Source organism: Tupaia chinensis, unplaced genomic scaffold, assembly GCF_000334495.1.
Source record: "Tupaia chinensis unplaced genomic scaffold, TupChi_1.0 Scaffold000199_1, whole genome shotgun sequence".
NCBI lineage: Eukaryota > Metazoa > Chordata > Mammalia > Scandentia > Tupaiidae > Tupaia > Tupaia belangeri.
The window spans coordinates 1,740,508-1,762,582 of NW_006159674.1; the positions used below are offsets into that span (position 1 = coordinate 1,740,508).

Consider the following 22,075-nt stretch of genomic DNA (forward strand, 5'->3'; position numbering starts at 1 on the left):
TGTAGGGTGCGTGCGCTCGCCAGACAGACAGAGACATAGAGACAGAAAGTGAGAAATCACCCCCCAGGGGGGATGGTCACGCCGCAATCCCTTCTCCTCCATTCTCCTCCCGGGATCTTGGGCACGCATGCACACACGCCCGGCGTGAGTTTTAAGCCACCAGGTCCGGGACGCGAACCGCGGTCGACTACGTGGGAGTCCAGAGACATAGCCATTACGCTAACTGCTGGTTCCCAAAGATTATCTTTCTTGTTAGACAGGACAGGACTCACTGGCCACCTTTCATGTCATATATGTAATATGATATGATCACACCTGCACTTAGGCAACTTCCCTTACTGCATGTGAGCTCTTAAATGCACGACACCTTATTCTGTCATGGCAGCCAGCATTGTGTGTTAAGATATTTCATGAATAGTCCCAGCTGTTGTCAAAAGGAGCAATGTACCCCAGCCCCAGATGTCAGCACCTTGAGTTTAGACCACAGGCAATACCTCTGGGACCTGCCATGGACACAGTGAACGTCAGTATTCCCTGGAGAGAGAATGCAGACTAGTCACTCTGGCTCTTAGCAGTTCTTGCATAACTTGCTGTTATCTCAGTTTGGTTTCCTGGGGGTGCTTTATCCCAGTACATGTCTGTACCCCACGTCAATGTCCCCTTCTTTATCAAAAGGACCATTGTCTATCAGACTGGGATTCCATTTCCATTCCAGGGGGCTGGTATTCAGTTTCGCTCTCTTTTGCTCTCTCCCCACCCTGCATCTTTGAATTATTGTTTTGTCATGTGACGTGGGCTTTGTTCACCATCACTAGCGTTGCCCAACTCCAGCCCAGCGCTTACATATGTGCACGTCCTCGCATGCAGGAACACACTTTCCAGCACTGTTCATGTTTTCTGTAGAATTATTGCGGACAGACCATTCTGATAGTTCCAGATTTCTTCCTGGCACTTAATTTTTATCCTCTCCCTTCCCAGAATCCTCTTTCTTATCTCTGGAATATAGAGCCTGATCAGATGCCAAAAAGCTGAGGGAAATTGAGTAAGGCTTTGTGTTTTTAACTTTCCTTTTTCACACTCCATGTTCCAAAGCAAAATTTCTTTTGTGCTTTGGATTTTTTTTTTCAGCCCTACTTCTACCTGAACAGCACCCCTGAGATTATACTTGGAGTTTAGTCTACTCTGCCTAAGATAAAGTGGTTTATAAGATAAGGTAGTTTACCCTTTCCCAATTCTCACACTCCTTAAATACATCTGTTCTTGATTAGTTCATTGGTTTTGTCTTGATTTTGCTTTATATGCTGTTTCCATTTCGTTGTTCTTCTCTGAGATTATTCCTGCTTTTTTGCTGAGTCCCTAGAACTCTGTTAAATAAATAACTTTGATAAGTCACGTTGGAATCTCAGCAGAGAAAAGGCACGCACAGGGCTTACCTCTTCCTCCCTTCTGTCTTATTTCACCTTAAGTTGAAAGATGAGTGAAGAACAAGGATGAAGGCTCACCATCTTTTTATTTTGAACTTTTTTTTTTTTTTTAAATTACCAATTATGTTGGAAATGCTAGCATTCCATTGGCAGACGCTCACATTTACCTTCTGGCTAGCTTTGGGTTTCTCAAGTCTGCATCTCTTTCCTAGCCAGCTGATACGAGTCCATCAGTTTCATCGTGGCATGTGAAGACGATTCTCCCCCTTTCCTTTGCTTCGGCAAGGAGCAGCATGAAGAGTCCATGGCCTCAGTCACCAGGACTCCTCATCTCCAATCATTGCCAAAGAGTTGAGTTAGAAAATGTCTGGAGGTACTTGCCATACTTTCTTTTGTCTTGCTCATGTCATTCCTGCCACCCTTTTGTCAAGGAAACTCTGCTGAGTATTAATTTCCATTCCACTAAATGGAGTGTTGATAGGAAATTGTAATGGGTCCCCATTGTACTGATTGGGGATAACCAGTGTTTTTGAATTGGAAATACATTTGTCATTAACTATTCCCTCTCTATTTCCTTTCCCTTTTAGTTGGATAGTAAGGAGATTTTTCTTTTCTGTTTAAAACAAGGTTAATATGGATGATTTTACGCCTTATCCTAAAGCAGTATTGTCGGTTCCAGGAATGTCTGCAACAGGTGGTTTGGTTCTTTATCCCAGCTGTGCCACCCGACACGTGGCTGCTCACCAGCATTTCGCCTTAAATGCATAGAGCTTTGAGCTTCTCTAGCCCCCTCTTGCATTATACTTTCTGCCCTTTTATTCTAACTCAGTCTATTGGAATTCTCATTGTCAAGGAACATCCCTTGGAAGAATCTGGAATCTATATTACTAGCTACAAAATAAGCTGAAAGTGCATTGGCTTCTTGTCATCCTGCTTCGTTCTTTTACAGTCATTTCAGTCAGGAATGAGGCAGTTCAGGTTTTCTCCATCTCTTGATAAAGCGTGTCTCTTCATTTCAAAATGTGGTATTGGTATTTGACCCATGTAACATTTTATTTAAAAAGGAAAGTCAGCATCTCAAGGGGCCAGGGAGAGACTCTCGTTTCACTGTAAAATGTAGGGAGTGGCCATTTGCCTAAATTCACTTCTGCTGATCATCAAAAGAAAGGAACCAGAAGGAAAAGTGATCAGAATAGCAGACATTTTAGATGGAATTTAATCTTGAGCTGCGACATGACTGAAATAGAGTTGGAATAGAATCCCCCTCCATATGGGGTTGTCCCTGCGTTGTTTTGTGTGTAAAAGCTGAATAATGATTCAGGAAGTGCCGAGGGGGTGAACACCACCTTTAATCCACCTTGGTATAAAAATCACACATTTCTAGGGAACCAGCAGTTAGCGTAATGGCTATGTCGCTGGATTCCCACATAGTCGACCGCGGTTCGTGTCCCGGACCCGGTGGCTTAAAACTCACGCCAGGCGCGTGTGCGTGCGTGCCCAAGATCCCGAGAGGAGAATGGAGGAGAGGGGATTGCGGCGTGACCATCCCCCCTGGGGGGTGATTTCTCGCTTTCTGTCTCTATATCTCTCTCTGTCTGTCTGGCGAGCGCACGTGCCCTACAGTGAAAATCTCTCCAAAAAAAAAAAAAAAAATCACACATTTCTAGAGCACACAAAGCCAAAGGGAAGCCTAAGCCGCAGTGCCTGGGCCAGCGCCGAGCCGGAGTTTAGGGGGCTGTTTCTGACACAGTTGGATTTAGTGCCCATAGCTTGAGGTTCTTGGATTTATTTCCAATTTTAGGTGAGCTGGTGATCATGAGATACCCAAAACTTGTAAAATAAACTTCCCTATCTTAGAATTAAGAACCTTATGGTACTACTATGCACCAAAGAAATTCAGATTATCAGGGAGTAGAGCAGCAATCTGACCAACTTTGTCTCTCTTGTGGAAAGTGTACCACAGCGATTCAGCGACTGTTCCTAGGTGGCAGAGCCTGTTAGGACTAAATTGGGGCTGGCTGTGGAGTCCACATTTCCCCACCGGATCAGGAAGGGGATCTGTAGCCCACCACAGAGGCCAGGTTGTCCATGTTAGCGCATTTGGTGTGACAGATGCCGACTTTCCCTGGCCTTTGCCTCTGTAATTCCGGCTCAGGCGTGTGAGCGGTCTGGGGCTTTCTCTGAGATGTGATAGACAGTGATTGGCACAGTTCTTAAACCTAGGTCCACATTCTTCCTCATATAAAAAAATGCAGCCATTAGAACTTTGGAACTACTTGCCGACTGCTGATCTGTTCTCACTGGTGGTAGGGAATTTCAGAGAAGCGGGAGTTGCCCCTCTGGCAACACTGACCGCTCCTGACTGGCTCCGGCCCAAGCTAGTGTCCCTCTTGGGCTAGGTGGTTTTAGAGGGCGAGGCTCTGTGGGGAGAAATTAACCTGGAAACAAAAGCAAAAGAGCTCCCAGGCAGTGGACAGTAGGTTCTGTCCACTGGCTCTGCTTTAGGGACTTGCAGCCAGTTGGACGGTTTTGTCTATCTGCACAGAATGTATCAGTGCCATCCTGACTTCAGGCCGTGAAAGGGCACTGTACCCCTTAAACAAAATCACCACTTTAAGATGATGACTTTCATTGTGGGGGGGTTTATTCAAGGAATGTTTCTGCTCTCTCAAAGAATTTGCTGAGAGTGAAAGAATTACTGTGACTATTTTAAAATATTTTAAAATTATAATTTAAAAATGTTTTAAGAGAGATTATTGCTATAGAGCAAATATGCTTGCTGGAGAGGCAGAAAATGAGAAATCACACCCCAGGGTGGATGGTCCTGCCACAATTTCTTTTCCTCCATTCTCCTATTGGGATTTTTGGGCATGCACACAAAGGCACCTGGCATGAGTTTCAATCTGCCAGGTCCTGGACTTGAACCGTGGTCGGCCATGTGGGAGTCCAGAGCCTTAACCACTGTACCACCCGCTGGCCCCTGTTGAGACTATCTTGGGTTGACTATTTTGCTCCATAGCACCCACTCACAAGGACAGGAAGGTAGCTTCAAACAGTGAGAGAATGATGGCTTAGCAGTATAGCGCTGTGAATGGCCAATGTGAGTATTTTCCGGAGGCTTTGCTATGGGATAGGAATGAAGTGGGAAGCAGGTTTAGGCTTAAGGAGGGAAGGGAAAGACAATAAAATGCGAATGTTTCTAGGGACAGAAATATTTCCAAGGGTAGAAAACCAGAGAGGAGATAAAAGATAATCTTTTAAGACCATAACTAAACTCACTTCAATTCATAAAAATGTCTCAGCTTTATAAAATATGTATTTTCATGGCAAATACGGTTTCTTAGCAGGCGACCTTATGAGAACAATTGTTGCCTTATCAAGTCTATATGAATTTCCATATGGAAGCTATAAGAACCTTTTCGTTCAGAAGTTTAGGTGTAGAAAGAGGCACATTTTCTTCTCTTTTGCAGGATGTACATATGAAATCCCCACTTCATATGCATGTCTGGTGCAGCTTCTGTTACTTGGTGAAGGTCAAATTATCATCTGCTCTCCCTCTTTTTTGTAGAGTGACACCAGCGAGATGTGAGAAGGGTGAGGCAGAAATCTAAAAGCCAAAAATCTGGATGAACATCCAACAGTTCTCTGTTTCTGTTTTGCTGTAGGGCATGTGGACTTGCAGGAAAGAGAAGAGGCAGAAAGAGGGAAAGTGAGAAATCATTCTTCCCCAGGTGGATGGCCACATCTCAATCCCTTCTCCTCCTTTCTCTTGGGATTTGGGGGTTCACAAGTTACCAGTATGATTTTTCTTTTTTCTTTTTTTTCCCTTTGGAGAGGTTTTTGCTATAGGCCACATGCGCTCGCCACAAAGACAGAGAGACAGAAAATGAGAAATCACCCCCCAGGGGAATGGCCATGCCGTAATCCCTTCTTCTCCATTCTCTTTTCGGGATCCTGGGCACACACGCACACGCACCCAGTGTGAGTTTAAGCCACTGGGTCCAGTACTCGAACTGCGGTCGAATACATGGGAGTCCAGCGACATAGCCATTACACTAACTGCTGGTCTCCCCAGTGTGATTTTCAGGCCACCAGGTCTGGGACTTGAGGTGTAAATTCAGCTGTGTCAGATCTAGCCACCATAACCTCCACGCTGCCTGCTGGCTTCAGTTTTCTGTGTTGTATTTATTTATTTATTTTTAGATTTTTGCCATAGAGCATGTGTGCTTGCCAGAGACAGCCAGCCAGAGGGAAAGTGGGAAATCACCCATCGGGGGATGGCCACACTGCAGCAGCCCCTTCTTCTCAGTTCTCCTCTCAGAATTTTGGGCACACATGCACCAGTGGAATGATTCTGAAGCCACCAGGATTAGGGACCAGAACCACGGCTGGCCATGTGGGAGTCCAGCTGCCTTAATCTCTGTGCTACCTGCTGGCCCCAGTTCTCTGTTTTTAGAGAAATACTAAGATCAGAATATTTGAAGTCAAAACTACTCGGGGATGTGCAGGAAGTGCAGGTGGTCACCTTTGCTATGAGGTTGACTCTTCCATGGCTTTCTATCGCCTCCCTCTGTATTTAGCCATTTTCTGTAACTTGGAGCCCTTGGCCCCTTCACCTGCAGTGCTCCGAGTATCTCCACCTGGCGGGCAGTGTGGCAGCCACAAGATAGGGTCAGAAATGTGTGTCCCGGAAGCGTGGGACTTGGTTCGAATGTAATGACTATAATTTTTAGAATAAATATTTCAAAACTTTTATGCTTAAATTGGAGTTGTCTTTCAAAATAATTAATTTTGGGGAGAGAGATACTATATACTTACTTTTTATTTCTGTGTCATCTTTTATATTCATGTTTATGAATATGGTTATTCATAAACATATTCATATTCACGTTTATTAATATGGTTAATACTTTTCTTTGTCTACTATTTCCAGAATAAATCTGAATGAAACCTTTATCCCTTGTGGCATTACTCAGACAAGTTTGAATTGTGCACTGTAATAGCCATTGAAAGCAGAGTGAGCCAGCCCGAGACACGGTGGTTAAGGAGGCAGTATCCCATATGCCCAACTGAGGAGTTCGGGTCCTGGACCCAGTCACTTGAAAATCATTGCATGTGGGCCCCAAATCCCATAAGGAGGGAGAAATGGAAGAGAGGGGATTGCAGTGTGACCATCCCCATGGGGGTGCTTTTTCCTTTTTCCTCTCTCACTCATTATGTTTCTCTCTGGGTTGTGCTATAATATACGAGGGGAATAAAAGAAAATGGGGAAGTGCATTTCAGGAGCCAAAATGATTTAGTTCATCCTAGAATAAGAACACACATTTTGGGACCAGAAGTTGGCATAATGGCTATGTTGCTGAACTCCCATGTAGTTGGCCGCGGTTCGAGTACCAGACCTGGTGGCTTAAACTCACACTGGGTATATGTGTATGTGTGCCCAAGATCCCAAGAGGAGAATGGAGGAGAAGGGATTGTGGGGTGGCCACCACACCCGGGAGGGTATTTCTCTCTCTCTGTCTTTCTGACGAGCACACATGTCCTATAGCAAAAACCTCTCAAAAAAAAAAAAAAACCAAAAATAAAAAAATCATGAAACATGTACATTTATACTGTGAATATTTTTAAAAAAAGAACACACATTTTGTATGTATCTTTATTTGGGGGTGGGGGGAGGAGGTTTTTGCTATAGGGCACGTGTGCTCGCCAGCCAGACAGAGAGAGACAGAGATAGAAAGTGAGAAATCACCCCCCAGGGGGGATGGCCACGCTGCAATCCCTTCTCCTCCATTCTCCTCTCAGGATCTTGGGCACGCATGCACACGCACCTGGGGTGAGTTTAAGCCACCAGGTCTGGGACTCGAACATGGTCGACTACATGGGAGGCCAACAACATAGCCATTATGCTAACTGCTGGTCCCATTGTATGTATCTTTTAAGCAGGAACAAAAGAGGCAATGAAAAATATGGTACAGCTCGTTTCTTTAGCAATCTAAATCAGAATTTTGTCATGTTTGCTTTTCTCTATCCTTATTAAACTTGATTATTAGAAAGGACTACTTTCCCAAAAAGCACTCGTTCAGGTCTTAGAGACACTTTGTTGTTTGCTGGTGAGGAGCCTGAAGCACATCTCATCTTTGTAGCCATTGATCATTTATACTTTGGCCACTAGGGGGTGCTCCTTCACTTTGAAAGAAAGAGTATTCTTCTACTGAGGGTTTTGCTTTTTGTTAGGTTGACACAGAGATGGTGGAAAACCAGATTCTTTTCTTAAATCGACTCTGAGGCTCCCTGTTCCTCTGCAGATACATAGGGATTTCAGTGTGATTATCCAGCCTGTAAAGTAATAGGCTTGCAGATTATCACACTAGTCAAGACTTACCGTTTATTTGGGAGAATATACATTTTATTCTGAAGAAGCATCTTGTGTTATGTGTATTGGCCCAATACACAAGGGGCTGGAATTAGAAATTTTATATGTGTTACCTATACTTGATTAAGAATCACTTGGAAAACTAATATATGCTGATCAGGGGTCCTCAAGGCCTGGTACTGTAACAAGTGCTTCTGATGAGTGGGCGTGTTTTGAGATACACTGGGTTCTAGTCACCCACGGCAGTAATGAGCATTTTCAGCGTAGTTTAACATCAGTGTCAGCCACCAGTAACTCAAACCAAAGCTGAGAATAGTTGAGATTCACTTTTTAAAAAGGGTTTTGACCATAGGGTGCATGTACTTGCCAGAGACAGAGGGAAAATAAGAAATCACCCCCTCCCCCCCAGAAGGATGACCACACTACAGTCCCTTCTTCGCCATTCTGTTAGGATTGTGTGTGTGTGTGTGTGTGTGTGTGTGTGTGTGTGTGTATGTGTGTGTGTGTAGTTGCCCAGTGTAATTTTCAGCCTGCTGGGCCTAGGACTCGAACCATGGTCAACTATGTGGGAATTCAGCACCTTAGCTATCACAACCTGCTGATCCTAGAGATTAGAATTTTGAATGTAGACAGTTCTTTGTGTACATATTGTCTAGAGAGATTACAATGGATGTAATAAGAATTTCTGAAGTGTTGTAAGAGTTGGCTAGTGTTCCATTAATAGGTTGGCCCTGGCCCTTGTTAGGGGCTGTCAGGAACAAGCAGTGGGCCATAGGTACAGTGCTATGGGGCTCTCTCCTGGCTCAGTACTCAGATATTCCTGACACCCTGTCTTCTAGGACCCTTACCTTTAACACCTGGTACTTAAACATTTTAGTAAGTTTCAACCAACCTTAAGGCTTTGGAGCTTTGTTTTACTTTTTCTTTATTTCTTTTTTTTTCTTTTCAGTTTTTCGTATAGGACACATGCGCTTCACACACACACACACACACACACACACACACACACACACAAATCTCTTTCCCCTTCCCTCCAGGGGTGATGGCCATTCTACAATCCCTTCTCCTGTAGAGATTTTGGGCACACACGCTCACATGCCTGTTTTTTTTTCCTTTTCTTCTTTTTTTTTTTTTTAAGAGGTTTTTGCTTTAGGGCGTATGTGCTTGTTGGAGAGAGAGAGACAGACAGACACAGTGAGAGGGAAAGTATCAACCCCAGAGGATGGCCATGCCACAACCCCTTCTCCATTCTCCTTCTGGGGTCTTGGGCATGCACACACATGTGCCTGGCTTGAGTTTCAAGCCACTAGGTCCACTAGGTCTGGGACTTGAACTGCAGTCAGCCATGTGGAAGTCCAGTAACATAACCACTATGCCATCTGCTGGGTCTGACTGGTATATTTTTCAAGCCATGGGTCTGGGACTCAAAGTGCTCAGTAGGCCATGTGGGATCTAGCCACCTTAACCACCACACTGCTGGCTGGCCCAAGGCTTTTAGTCTTTACAGCACCCTTGTGGCAGGGTGAGTATCAGAGGAGGGATTAAAAACAGGATAAGCATCGCAATTCAAGTCCCGTACTGGGTTGCTTAAAACTCATGCCGGGTGTGTGTGTGTGTGTGTGCCCAAGATCCTGAGAGAAGAATAGAAGAGAAGGATAGTGGCATGGCCATCCCCGTGGGGACTGATTTCTCGCTTTCTCTCTGTCTCTCTGGAGAGCACGCATGCCCTATATAAAACAATCTCTCTTAGAAAACAAAAACAGGAGAAATACCTAAGGCCAGGGACAGCCTAGGAGGGACACTTGGGAAGTCCCTTGGGGAGTAGGTGGTAGAGGCTGGAGGTGATGGCACTGACTCAGCTTAGGCACAACTGCTGAGCTGTGTCCCCAGGAGTCACTGGCACACCTGCCCTGCAAAGCTGGGGGATGCACTGTTGTTAACTGTGATTTCCTCATTTCAGGCCTGAAAGTTGAAGCTTTAGGAGAAATGGTTTCCTACTTACTCTCCTCCCTCTTTCATTTATTTATTTATTTTTTTTAACTGCCCAGTTGAACTCCAGAATATGTGCTCAGCACAGGCTCCATTTTCACCTGAATGTGGGACAGGGAGATCACAGTAGGGGAAGGCAATGTAGGTTAGAAAACCCTCCACCAGGAATTCTGATTCCTCGTCCTGGAAAAGTGATGCTTTGGGAGGGTCACACAACTGAGGCAGCACGGCTTGTTATGGTGAAGGGTGCTCAGTAAACACGTGCTGGCCACCGGGCTGACCTGAGGCCTCGTACGGGGTAGAAGGGGCCTGTGTGAGAAGTCAGCAGTTGTGGGTGCTCAGTAATGTCGGGGTATCAGTGGTCATGATCCTTGGTCCCTCTGTTCATCCCCATGACCTTTGTCCCTCAGTTCATCACTGAAGCTCATGGGTACAGTACTCAGCCTGCCCTGGCCCGGCCTTCACCTGTGTCGGGTTCACCTATGAAGTAGTGGCAAACTTGGACTGCTGGGGGAGTTTTGAAAACACAATTAAAGAGAACTGAAGAGGCGCTTGCCTGACCTGGGGCTCCAACTCTGAGCCTCCCTCCACCTGGCAGATCTGACCTGTCAGCTGCCCCATTTCCTTTAAGCCTTTCTCAGCTCTAACCTCTCAGAGAGGCCTCCTCTGCTCTCTCCTTTCTATAGGTGTTGTTCTGATCTTTTCATTTTCCTCTCCTTTTTCTTTTTTCCATAACATTTATGTTCCAATATGTTAGAAAATTTGTTAGGGAGCCAGCAGATGTTGTAATGGTTTCATTGCCGGACTCCCACGTAGTCAACTGCGGTTCGAGTCCCAGACCCAGTGGCTTAAAAGTCATACCGGGCACATGTGTATGTGTGCCCAGGATCCCTATAAGAGAATGGAGGAGAAGAGATTGTGGTGTAGCCATCTCCCCAGGGGGTGATTTCTTGCCTTCTCTCTCTCTCTTTCTCTCTCTCTCTGTTGAGTGCATATGTCCTATAGCAGAAATCTCTGAAAAAAAAAAAAAAGAAAGAAAGAAAAAGAAAATTGCTTTGATTCATGTTTGTCTCCATACACAGACTGTAAGCTCTGTGTGGACAGAGGTCTTCCCACTATCTTCCACTTTATATATATATATATACACACACACACACACACACACATACATATACATATATATAGATAGATATACATATATAGAGAGATAGATATAGATACATATATAATATAATATATGCTTGTGTGTGTGAATTTATTTATATACACACACACACACACACACACACACAAATCTCCACCAGCTTCTGCGCCTGGTACATAGGGAAATTCAGAAAATATTTGCTGAAATGAGTGCATGCTTTCCTGTATAAGATTCAGCAACAGCAGTAAACAATGGGCATAGTACCTATCAGTCACTTGATGGTAATTCTGAGAAATATTAAATACTTCTTAATGAACATTAAGATTTCTTTATATTAACCTTGACCTGGGAGGATATCTTTTGAATTAAGTGATCACGTAGTTTAAAATGCAGATCCTGAGTTGGGAGACATTGGATTATACCAGGTCTCTGAGAGCCTTTCTGGGTAAACTTCCCCGTGCAGCCCCATAGCCCTGTGGGGTAGATGAAATGAATGGATACATTTGAACCCTTAGAATAGGACCTTGGAATACAGCAAGAGTTTGACTGATAGTTCAAATTTATAGCATCCACACTTGGTTGAAAAATAATTCTTGATATATTTAGTTTACAATTAAAGACTTATTTTGAAAAAAAGTCAGTAGTTTAGATAGTGTTTAGAAGGAAAGAAAAAAAAATACAGATAAATGCATACTTCGGATATTTTCCACATTCCTGTTTTATCACAATGATAAAACACCTAGAATGAAACAAACTTATTAGAGGATCTTTTTCCCTGTAATTTTTAAACAGAGTTTGGGGGTTTCTTTCACATGAACCCTTTGTTTCTGATTTCTTACAGATCCCCATATTAAGGTTTCTGGAAAGAAAGAAGACGTAAAAGAAGCCAAGGAAATGATCATGTCTGTCTTAGACACAAAAGTAAGTGCACGTACAGGACACTGTCAGAACCTTGTCTCTGCAAGGGCTACTTCCGGCCGTTAGGGAAGAACCATTGAAGAAGAAAAATCAGGAGAAAGTAATGGTGGGTTTTAAAATAAGCACATGTAACTGCAGTGGACGTGACGTTCTGTTTAATACTGTGATAGGTTCTTTCTTGCTGGGAACTTTTTATCAGTATTTATCCGCACCCACACATACGTCAGTGTGTGGATATATGTGTATGTGTACATACGTACGTACTTGTATTCTGTTATAAGAAATAGACATTGGCCCTGGTATAAAGGGTAAGTAATGAAGGTTGTATGGATTAGCAGGCCAGTCCTGTGACCTAAGTGAAGGGAGCCAGATCCTGCATGTCCGATGCCACTGTTTAAATCCTAGTCCTGGCAGCATGAGAAACACCTCTCATTGGAGGGTGCTTTCTTCCTCTCCCTCTTTTTTCCTGCAGAGTGCATGAATCTTTGGCCTATTAACAACAACGACAACACACAAGATTGTAGGGATGAGCATATTTGCCTTTATGATGCCATTAGAAAGCCGGAACGATAGGCCATGTGTGTGACGGTGTGGAATGTGATATTTTCTCTTGTGCAAGTGTGAACGCTCTCTCAGCAAGTATATGTGTAGACCACAGGGAAATTTAAGTATGTGAAAATTAATACCTGTTTCTGAGAATTTATTTTCTTTAAAAAAAACCTCATCTAAATCACTTAATATATGCTAGACATTTTCCTGATCACTTCACAACTTACAAATGCTAATTTAAATCTTCACAACTAACTCAGCACAGAGACTGTAAGTAATTTGCTGAAGATCCCAGAACTGGTCATTGGGGAATCCAGCGGCCGGTGGGTGGCATAGTAGTTGGGGCACTTAATTCTCACATGGCAGACCATGGTTTGAGTCCTGGACTTGGTACTTGAAACATCACAACAGAGAAAATGATAAATAAATAAATAGATGTTTAAAAAGAAGAATTCAATTCCAGGTTGGATCTTAACCACTTTGTCTTACCACCTGGTCTTTTTTTTTTTTTTTTTTTGAGCAGTTTTGCTACAGGGCATGTGCAAAGACAGAGAGAGACAGAAAGCGAGAAATCCCCCCCCCCCGGGGGGGATGGCCATGCCACAATCCCTTCTCTTTCATTCGCCTCTTGGGTTCTTGGGCACGCACACACATGCACCAGGCGTGAGTTTAAGCCACCGCATCCAGGATTCGAACCTCGGTAGACTACATGGGAGGCCAGTGACATAGCCATTACACCAACTGCTGGTCCCACCACCTGATATTTTATTGGGATGATGATCTCTGATCTTCATTTTTTGCTTTTGTTTTGTGGGTTTTTTTTTTAGAGGTTTTTGCTATAGGGCGCATGCGCTCGCCAGACAGACAGAGAGAGGCAGAGAGACAGAAAGCAGGAAATCATCCCCCGGGGGGGATGGCCATACCACAATCTCTTCTCCTCCATTCTCCTCTCGGGATCTTGGGCACGTATGCACATGCGCCTGGCGTGAGTTTAAGCCACCGGGTCCGGGACCTGAACCACGGTTGACTACGTGGGAGTCCAGCGACATAGCCATTATGCTAACTGCTGGTCCCTGGACCTTTTTTTAAAAATAATTTATTTTATTTATTTATTTTTAAGAGATTTTGCTATAGAGCCAGAGAGAGACAGAGGGAGAGCAAGAAATCACCCTTCTGGGGAATAGCTATCCTGCAGTCGCTTCTTCTGCATTCTCCTCTTGGGATTTTGGGCATGCACGCACATATGACTGGCATGTGTTTTAAGCTGCTGGGTCTGGGACTCGAACCACAGTCAACTAGGTGGGAGTCCAGTGATGTAACCATTACACCATCTGCTGGTCGTTGTCTTGATCTTTTTATTTTTAAGTATTATTCATTTTATGACCATTAAATATTTCAGAATTTTCTCAAAAAAAAAAGAATTGTTTTCCTGAATTTCAAAGATTTAACATAGAGAACCAAGTTAAAAAATTTGTTTATTTAATGGGTATAAGTTTAAAATTTCAGTATCCAGGAGACTTAGAAAGATACTTTAAAAATTTTGTTGTATTTTGCTCTTTTAATTTTACTTCTTAAGGATCATGGAATTTCAGTAACAGTCTTGTAAATGAAAGCAAGTTTTATGTCTTTATCATTTTATATTACATTTTCCAAAATTAAATGCATGGATTCCAATATGGCCACCATGTTTTTATCCATTATGCCTTTGAATTTTACATTTTGCTTTAATATAACTAATCTTACACTTTATTTCCTTAAGCCCTGTACTTCCAGATATCAATATTTTGTGATCTCTTTCTCATTCTTCCTATCAGCATGAATGATAGATCTATTTTATATTATATGTAATAATAAGGAAGTTATGAAAAACAACTTATAGATAATTCCTCATCTATGATACTTTCTAATAAACCCCCTCATCTATAATACTTCCTCACCTATAATCTTGTACTTCATTTTTATTTCTAGTTTTCTATCATCTTAGCTTCACAATCTTACCAGCATACATATCTTTAGTCTCATAATTGTGTTTCCATATGTGTTAGTTCTTTGAATTTAGCATTTCATGAGTAATATCTTTAAAGAGAGAATTAGTATATTTATTTAAAATTGTAGCTGACTTTATTTAAAGATTACTTTCCAAAGAATTATTTTGGCAAAGACTAAACGTGTCTTTTTCCTTGGACAAATTTGTCTTAAAACAGAATTTCTTTTTCATAACCAAAGAGAAACTGATGTAAGTCAAACGTTTTAGACTGAGATGATCTTATTAAGAATCTGTAAGATTTCCAACTGAGTCGCGTACTGTCGAACTGTGGTTCCCTTGGGGGCAAAGCGATTAGGGACTTGTTCCTTTTTCAAAATAAACCCTTATCTTCATGTAGAGCAATCGGGTCACCCTGAAGATGGATGTTTCTCATACGGAACATTCACACGTAATCGGCAAAGGTGGAAACAATATTAAAAAGGTGATGGAAGAAACAGGATGCCACATCCACTTCCCAGATTCCAACAGGAATAACCAAGCAGAAAAAAGCAACCAGGTGATTTTTGTTTCATATGTATCTTCATGGGATGACTTATAGCCTTAATCTTCAACATGCATGTCTCCTCCGAGAGAGGGGATGTTTAATGAAGTGGTCATGTAACACGTCGTACGGAACGTAAGAGCCCCTGCAAGGAGATTGAAGGTGCTGTGCTTTTGTGAGGGGGTGGGCTGTAGCGGGGCTCTAAGCTTGATCTCTAAATGGCTGGTAAAAAGCAGGGGAGAAGGTGATGACCACAAAATGAAGCCCCCGAGGAAAGGCTGAGAGAGCGTATCGGTTAGGAAGGAACCTGGAAGCTTATGTAGTCCCGTGAGCTCCCGTTACCTGGATGCTGTCTGCAGAGCCCCGGAAGTGGTCCTCCAGGCTACTCCAGGTCACTTCTGCAAGGCAGTGTGTGAACGCCAGACCTCCTATTCTGACCCAATTTTTTCTCTCTCTTTCTCCCTCTTTCTCTGGTTTATGCATATTTTCCCCTGTTCTTGACTGTGGTAACTGATAGAACTCACCTTCAGTACTTTAAGAGCAGATAGTACTATTTGGGTTACTTCAAAGGTCTCTTTTCATGGCTAATCACAATGCTAGACACGGAGTTGCAAAAATGAATAAGATACTGTCCATTCTCTGAGGTACTAACGGTGACAGTGGGTGTATGCCTAAAGGACTAGATAGACAGCCATGGTAAAAAGTAGTATTCAGAATACTTCACAACTGCTGTGGCACGGCTGTAGATCCTAAGAGCAGGGTCCCGGAGCTGCTGTCCACTACCCAATGCCAAGACTAATACTGATGGCTCTTGGGAAGGTTCAGGGAACCCTAGGATAAAGACAGAGTTAGGTGGGCCAGCCTATGGCCTAGTGGCTGAGGAAGGCCTGGCACTGGTGGCTTGAAATATCCACTGTTCACTTGTATGTGCTCAAAATCCTGAGGGCGTAGAGAAATGGAGAAGGGATTGTGGCATGATCATGCCCTTTGGGGTATGTTTTCTCCCCTTCCTTCCCCTTCTGTTTCTCATTTTCTGGTGAGCATATGCACCCTCTGACAAAAAGCAAAGTGAAGCTGGAAGTAGGCGTTGGAACAGGGATTATTTATCAAAAATAGGGAAGAACTTCAATAGTTTGAGAACCTAGTGCAGCCGTAACTGCACATTAATCTGCATTCAGTAAGCAAAAGAGATTGAACAGCAGGGAGAAAATGCAATGAACAGGTAATTATAAAGACCGTATGACTCCATGGGGGCTGTGGGGTCCTGGGCAAGTCCAGGGGGTGATAAGGGACCAATGGTGCAGATCACCTGAGGATCTCATTAACATGCAAATTCTGATGAAGCTGGTCTGGATTGGAGGCTGACATCCTTCATTTTTGACAAGTTCTTAGATAACACCATTGCTGCTTGTCCCTGGGTGACACTTTGAGTAGCAAGGATTTAGATCATTGGAAAGCAGATGTGAATTCAATTAAAATAAATCTAAAAAGCATTTTCTTACTTTTGCAGGTATCGATAGCAGGACAACCGGCAGGAGTAGAATCTGCCCGAGTTAGAATTCGGGTAACTATCACTTTAATATTGTAAATTGATGTCAGCAACATTTGAATTATAGGACACTAAAAATGTAATTTCAGGGACCAGCAGTTAGCATAATGGCTATGTCGCTGGACTCCCATGTAGTTGACTGCGGTTCGAGTCCTGGACCCAGTGGCTTAAAACTCACGCCGGGCGTGTGTGCGTGCGTGCCCAAGATCCCGAGAGGATAATGGAGGAGAAGGGATTGCGGCGTGGCCATCCCCCGCGGGGGGTGATTTCTCGCTTTCTGTCTCTATGTCTCTCTCTGTCTGTCTGGCGAGCACACGCGCCCTACAGTAAAAATCTCTCCAAAAAAAAAAAGAAAATCCGTCTTTGAAAAAGAGCAAATGAAATCTGTATATCTCTTTACGTTTAATGCTTTATTTTGGTTCTTATCATTTCATTTTAGGAACTGCTTCCTTTGGTGCTGATGTTTGAACTGCCAATTGCTGGGATTCTTCAGCCAGTTCCAGACCCTAATTCCCCCTCCATCCAGCACATATCACAAACGTACAACATTTCAGTATCCTTTAAACAGCGTTCCCGAATGTATGGTGCTACCGTCATAGTGCGAGGGTCGCAGAATAACACTAGTGCTGTGAAGGTAAGTGATTTAGATCATTCCAAACAGCATAAGTGTACTGATCATGCAAGTTTTATGGTTAAAGGATACTGGAATAATTTGTCTTTCAGAATTTTCCTTTGTATTACATTTTGATTTATAGAATGCACCATAGTTTTCCATTGCTATTAGAGGTACAACAGAATCCTTCTCTACAAACGGACTGTTATTTTATAGGTTTTTGCCCTCCCACCCTTTCCTCCTAGGAAGGAACTGCCATGCTGTTAGAGCATCTTGCCGGGAGCTTAGCATCAGCTATTCCCGTGAGCACGCAGCTAGACATTGCAGCTCAACACCATCTCTTCATGATGGGCCGGAACGGGAGCAACATCAAACATATCATGCAGAGAACGGGTGCTCAGATCCACTTTCCTGATCCCAGTAATCCACAAAAGAAGTCCACCGTCTACCTCCAGGGCACCATCGAGTCTGTCTGTCTTGCCAGGCAATATCTCATGGTAATGTTACTAAAATTGGGTTATCATTTCTTTTTTTCATCTCTTTGGATACAGTGTGGCTTGCTGGACTCACTGTACTAATGTGATATTTAACAAAGCACTTTGGAAGCCTGGTCAGTAAGAAACTTTACTGGTAAAAGGAAATAAACTGGGAGAGTACGGTTCATAGTGCCTCAACAGGTGTAACTTCATGGCAAATGTGCAGCATTTTCTTGCAGACTTTTATATTTAAACTACACTCAGCAAAGGTTACAATAAAATAAATTACCCGTTTTGCAGCATAGATAGGTGACTATTTTCATCTGTCATATATATGAGTATGCAGTTTGCATTTGATCAGTCTCTGTTTAAATATGCCAGCAGGTGACATGGTGGTTAAGGGCGCTGGACTCCCACAGGACCAACTGCCTTTGTGTCCCAGACTTGGCAGCTTGCCTTCTCACCTTCTCTCTCTCCCTCCTTCCCTTCTCCCCTCTCTCCTACCCTCCCTCTCTCTCTTTCTGTCCATCTCTAGTCAAGCTAAAATAAATAAATAAATAAATAGATAGATAAAGTGAAATAAAATAATTATTTGAAAATAAGTAAATATACAAATAAAAATATTGATCAAATCTCGCCCTCAGCGGCATAAATTTTGGCAGTCTAAAATAATTGTACATTTTATACATCTCTGATACAATTTTAGGAACACTGAGCTATGAATTTGAATATCTCTTATTGAAGAAAACAAAATTATATGTTAAAATACAATATTGCTTCTACTTTATATTTCTGTTCTTCCTCTGGTCAGTTAAAACTTCTGCATGTGGGTTGAAATATAAAAACAAAATAGACAGGCATGCTGGGCTCACAGCTACTCTTATTAAAAACCGTTGTATTGTGTTGTTCAGTGTTTGACCTTTAGTGGCATTTGTAGCAGTTAAGCATCAGGTGCGACCTTCACTATTATTAACTTGCACAATTTGTCTTTGAGAAAATTTCAGGAAATCCAGGTTTGTATTGTTGATTCCATTCCTCTGACAGATGAGAACTTGTTATGATCATTAAGTATGATAATACATACTTTTAAATTTGTTCTGTTGCAAAATTTATTACTCAAATTTATTTTATCATGTTATTTTAAAATATACTCCCAGTTAGGTACAGAGTGGGTAAAATTAAAACCGAAACTTAAGATATAAAATTTGTCATCCAAAGAATTGTTTTCTGCCACTCAGCATTATTTTTTTAAAGAATTCTTTAGTTAACTTAACTAACTAACTAATTTAAATTTGACCAGAGAGGAACAGAAAGAGAGAGAGAGAGAGCGAGCGAGCCACCAGGTCTGGGACTTGAACCCCAGTTAGCCATGTGGGAGTCCAGTGCCCTGAACCACCACATCACCTGCCGGCCCCCACCCAACATTATTTTACACCAGCCTTCCAATCTATGTGAAGTTGTATAATTTAGCTTTAGTACTTTGGTTTATTCTTCAGATCTGTAAATTATAATATTATTTGTGGGCATGTCAAATTATCTGTGTTTAAATGATTCACTTTTTACCTTCTATTTATTCTGTTGTGATATTTCCAGGGTTGTCTTCCTCTCGTGTTGATGTTTGATATGAAAGAAGAAATCGAAGTAGACCCACAATTCATTGCTCAGCTGATGGACCAGCTCGACGTCTTCATAAGTATTAAACCAAAGCCGAAACAGCCAAGCAAGGTTGGTTCAGTCAAGACCTAAGCATCACATATCATATTATAGTCTATGTAGTTTTATTTTTGCGTGCAAATGTATGTATGCATATGCATGGAACTAATACCCTATTATGGATGTCATTTAGCCATTACTGATCGTCATTTCTTTATATATTTATTGATTTTTAGAGTCCATTTTTAATAACTATTTATTGTTCTATATATACATGAGAAAAGAAAAGGTTTTTTTCTTAAGTTGCAGTCTGGTTACTTTAAGCTTTACTAAATTGCCAGAGTTGATAAAGGGTATTGATGTGCTACACACACACACACACACACACACACACACACACACACACACACACACACACACACACACACCCAATGCAGTTCAAAAAACATTGAGAATACTAACTATATACTGGCCACTGTGCTGGTCCTGGAGATTTAAAGGATAGTTGCCCATTTTTTTCTAATAGATGCTTTGAGTAATGAATTGTCTCAATTCAGCCTTTTTGAACCCTGTCCTCTAAGATGTTGCAAAATTTTAGTAATTGCATGTACAATACAAATTTGATATAAATCTTATATGTTAGTATGAGTATGAGAAAACAGAAATATTTCTACATTAATATTGTTGTATGAATTGGTTGCAGCCACTTTGAAGGGCAATTTGGGGCCATCTGGTCACAATGAAAATACTCATACCTACCTGCAGCACTTCTGCTACTTAGTTATACACTCAGAAGATACCTCTCTTCTGGGATCAAAGGGCCGCAATGGTATTGAGGAGGAAAAGATAACACGCAGTAAATGGTAGCATTTTTGTATCCATATATCCATAGATATACTCATGTATACATTATATTAATGTAAAGAGCAGAACATTGTCTGGAAGGATGCATAGCAGAGTCGTGATGAGTTGTCTTTGGGGCAGGAGGAAGGAAAATGGAACTAGGAAAGTGAATAAGGGAATGTTCAATTTCTTCACCAAAAATCAGGAACAAAACTTTATTCTGCGTTAGGTGCATAGATATTATGTTAATTTTGGTGTCACATGTTTAAAGTAGTCTTCAAAATAAAAGGATTCATAAAAGGTAACTTATGGAATTTATAAGAAATTTAGAAGAAAATAAAAAAATAATTCCTGAGCTGGGTTGAGTTCTGTAAGTTACTATGGTAGGTAAAACACCAGTCGAGTCTTCCATTTTCTAATCTCTGACCTGTAAATCCCATTATGTACATACTGTACCATACTGTATGAATGATATGCATTATATATAGCTTTGCACATGCATAAGTAATGTGGTATTCAGTGTCCAGCTGAAGAAAAGCAATCATGCCTTTCTCAATAGGAAGCTTTAAGGGAAAAGATAACATTGATTCTGAGTGAATTTGAAATAATGAGCTTAATGTTAGAGAAAAGGGCATTGATTTTATGCATTGTGAAGCTTCCTGCTTGACTAATTCGAGTTGACTAGAGTCAGTGTAGATACCAAGACTAAAAGATGGAGATGGGAGAGACAGTGAAGGACGTGTGCATATAACCAAACAGATGGGCAGGTACAGAGAAAACTCCAGGAGTTCAGTGGGCAGTGAGCAGAGGTCGGGGAAATACGCTGTGAATGAGAACTGAGCTTGAGAATGCCCCCCAGGGCCGTGTAGTCCTCTCAGCCTCAATACCAAACGACTTCTCTAAATGCCTTTTCAGCCACAAGCTCTCTTTACTGTCCATTGGAGGCTTTCCTCTTTGGGCTCACGTTTCCAATTTTCTAAAGGAACCTGTTGAGACAGGGTGCATGTGGGGGGATTTATTATTCAGAATATTTTTAACTCCAAGCTCGGCTGTAGACATGTCACCGGTGAGGAATAGCGCTACCTCAAGTTCTATTAGTTAACTCCCAGACTGTAAATGTCAAGTGTAAGTGGCTGTTATTATGCAGTCCCCATGTGGCGACAAGCTTGATTTGGTTCTTAAAGATGAGATAAAGGGGAGAAAGCTTTAATGTGAAGAGGAGAGGCTGTTAAAAGAGAATGTGCTATAGAGAGGGACCCACATTTCCATCCTCTTGCTGCCCCACCTCAGCTGTGCTGTGACCTTGGCCAAGTCTCTTAACTTTTTTGAATTGAATTGATCCCCTCCCCATGAGGTTCTGGTGAGAATTGGAATATGTGTGCAGCTCCCATCGCAGTGCTCGGAACACTGGATGCACCCCCAAAACTGTACCCGATGTAGTATGGTTTTACCAGAAGGAGTAAATATGAGAAATAAGTGGCTAGAATTTGCAGTTGATTTTAAAGCAGCATTAATGTATCTCCCAGTGGAATTTGTATTAGCATATTCATTTTCCACCTCCCTCCCCTCCCCCCATTCATTGTAGACTACTCGCATGTCACTTTTTTTTTTCCCATTATGTGTTTTCATAGTCTGTGATTGTGAAAAGTGTTGAGCGAAATGCCTTAAATATGTATGAAGCAAGGAAATGTCTCCTCGGACTGGAAAGCAGTGGGGTTACCATAGCAACCAGTCCATCCCCAGCATCGTGCCCTGCCGGCCTGGCATGTCCCAGCCTGGATATCTTAGCTTCGGCAGGCCTCGGACTCACTGGACTAGGTATATAATTTATTATTACAGTGCTTCTCAGTCACCGGGGAAATGCTTATCCTGTTCCCTTTCTCTCCTGTTCGGGTCTACATTTAAAGGCTATTTTTTCTTCTTCTCCTTCAGGCCCTGAGATCAGGTGAATAGCAATAAAACTCGAATCACTCTACATGGGTATTTGGTTAGACTCTGGATTTCAGTTACCAGACT

General features: G+C 42.3%; 1 protein-coding gene across 1 annotated transcript in view; it reads left to right on the forward strand.

Annotated features, from left to right (window-relative positions):
• BICC1 (BicC family RNA binding protein 1) overlaps positions 1 to 22,075 on the forward strand; it is a 333,194-nt gene that overhangs the window by 278,228 nt on the left and 32,891 nt on the right. Inside the window, exons 6-12 of the mRNA XM_006147081.3 lie at positions 11,772 to 11,851; positions 14,782 to 14,940; positions 16,436 to 16,489; positions 16,914 to 17,108; positions 17,333 to 17,584; positions 19,157 to 19,288; positions 21,691 to 21,877. Coding sequence (XP_006147143.1) covers positions 11,772 to 11,851; positions 14,782 to 14,940; positions 16,436 to 16,489; positions 16,914 to 17,108; positions 17,333 to 17,584; positions 19,157 to 19,288; positions 21,691 to 21,877 — 1,059 coding nt within the window. The remainder of the gene's footprint in view (positions 1 to 11,771; positions 11,852 to 14,781; positions 14,941 to 16,435; positions 16,490 to 16,913; positions 17,109 to 17,332; positions 17,585 to 19,156; positions 19,289 to 21,690; positions 21,878 to 22,075) is intronic.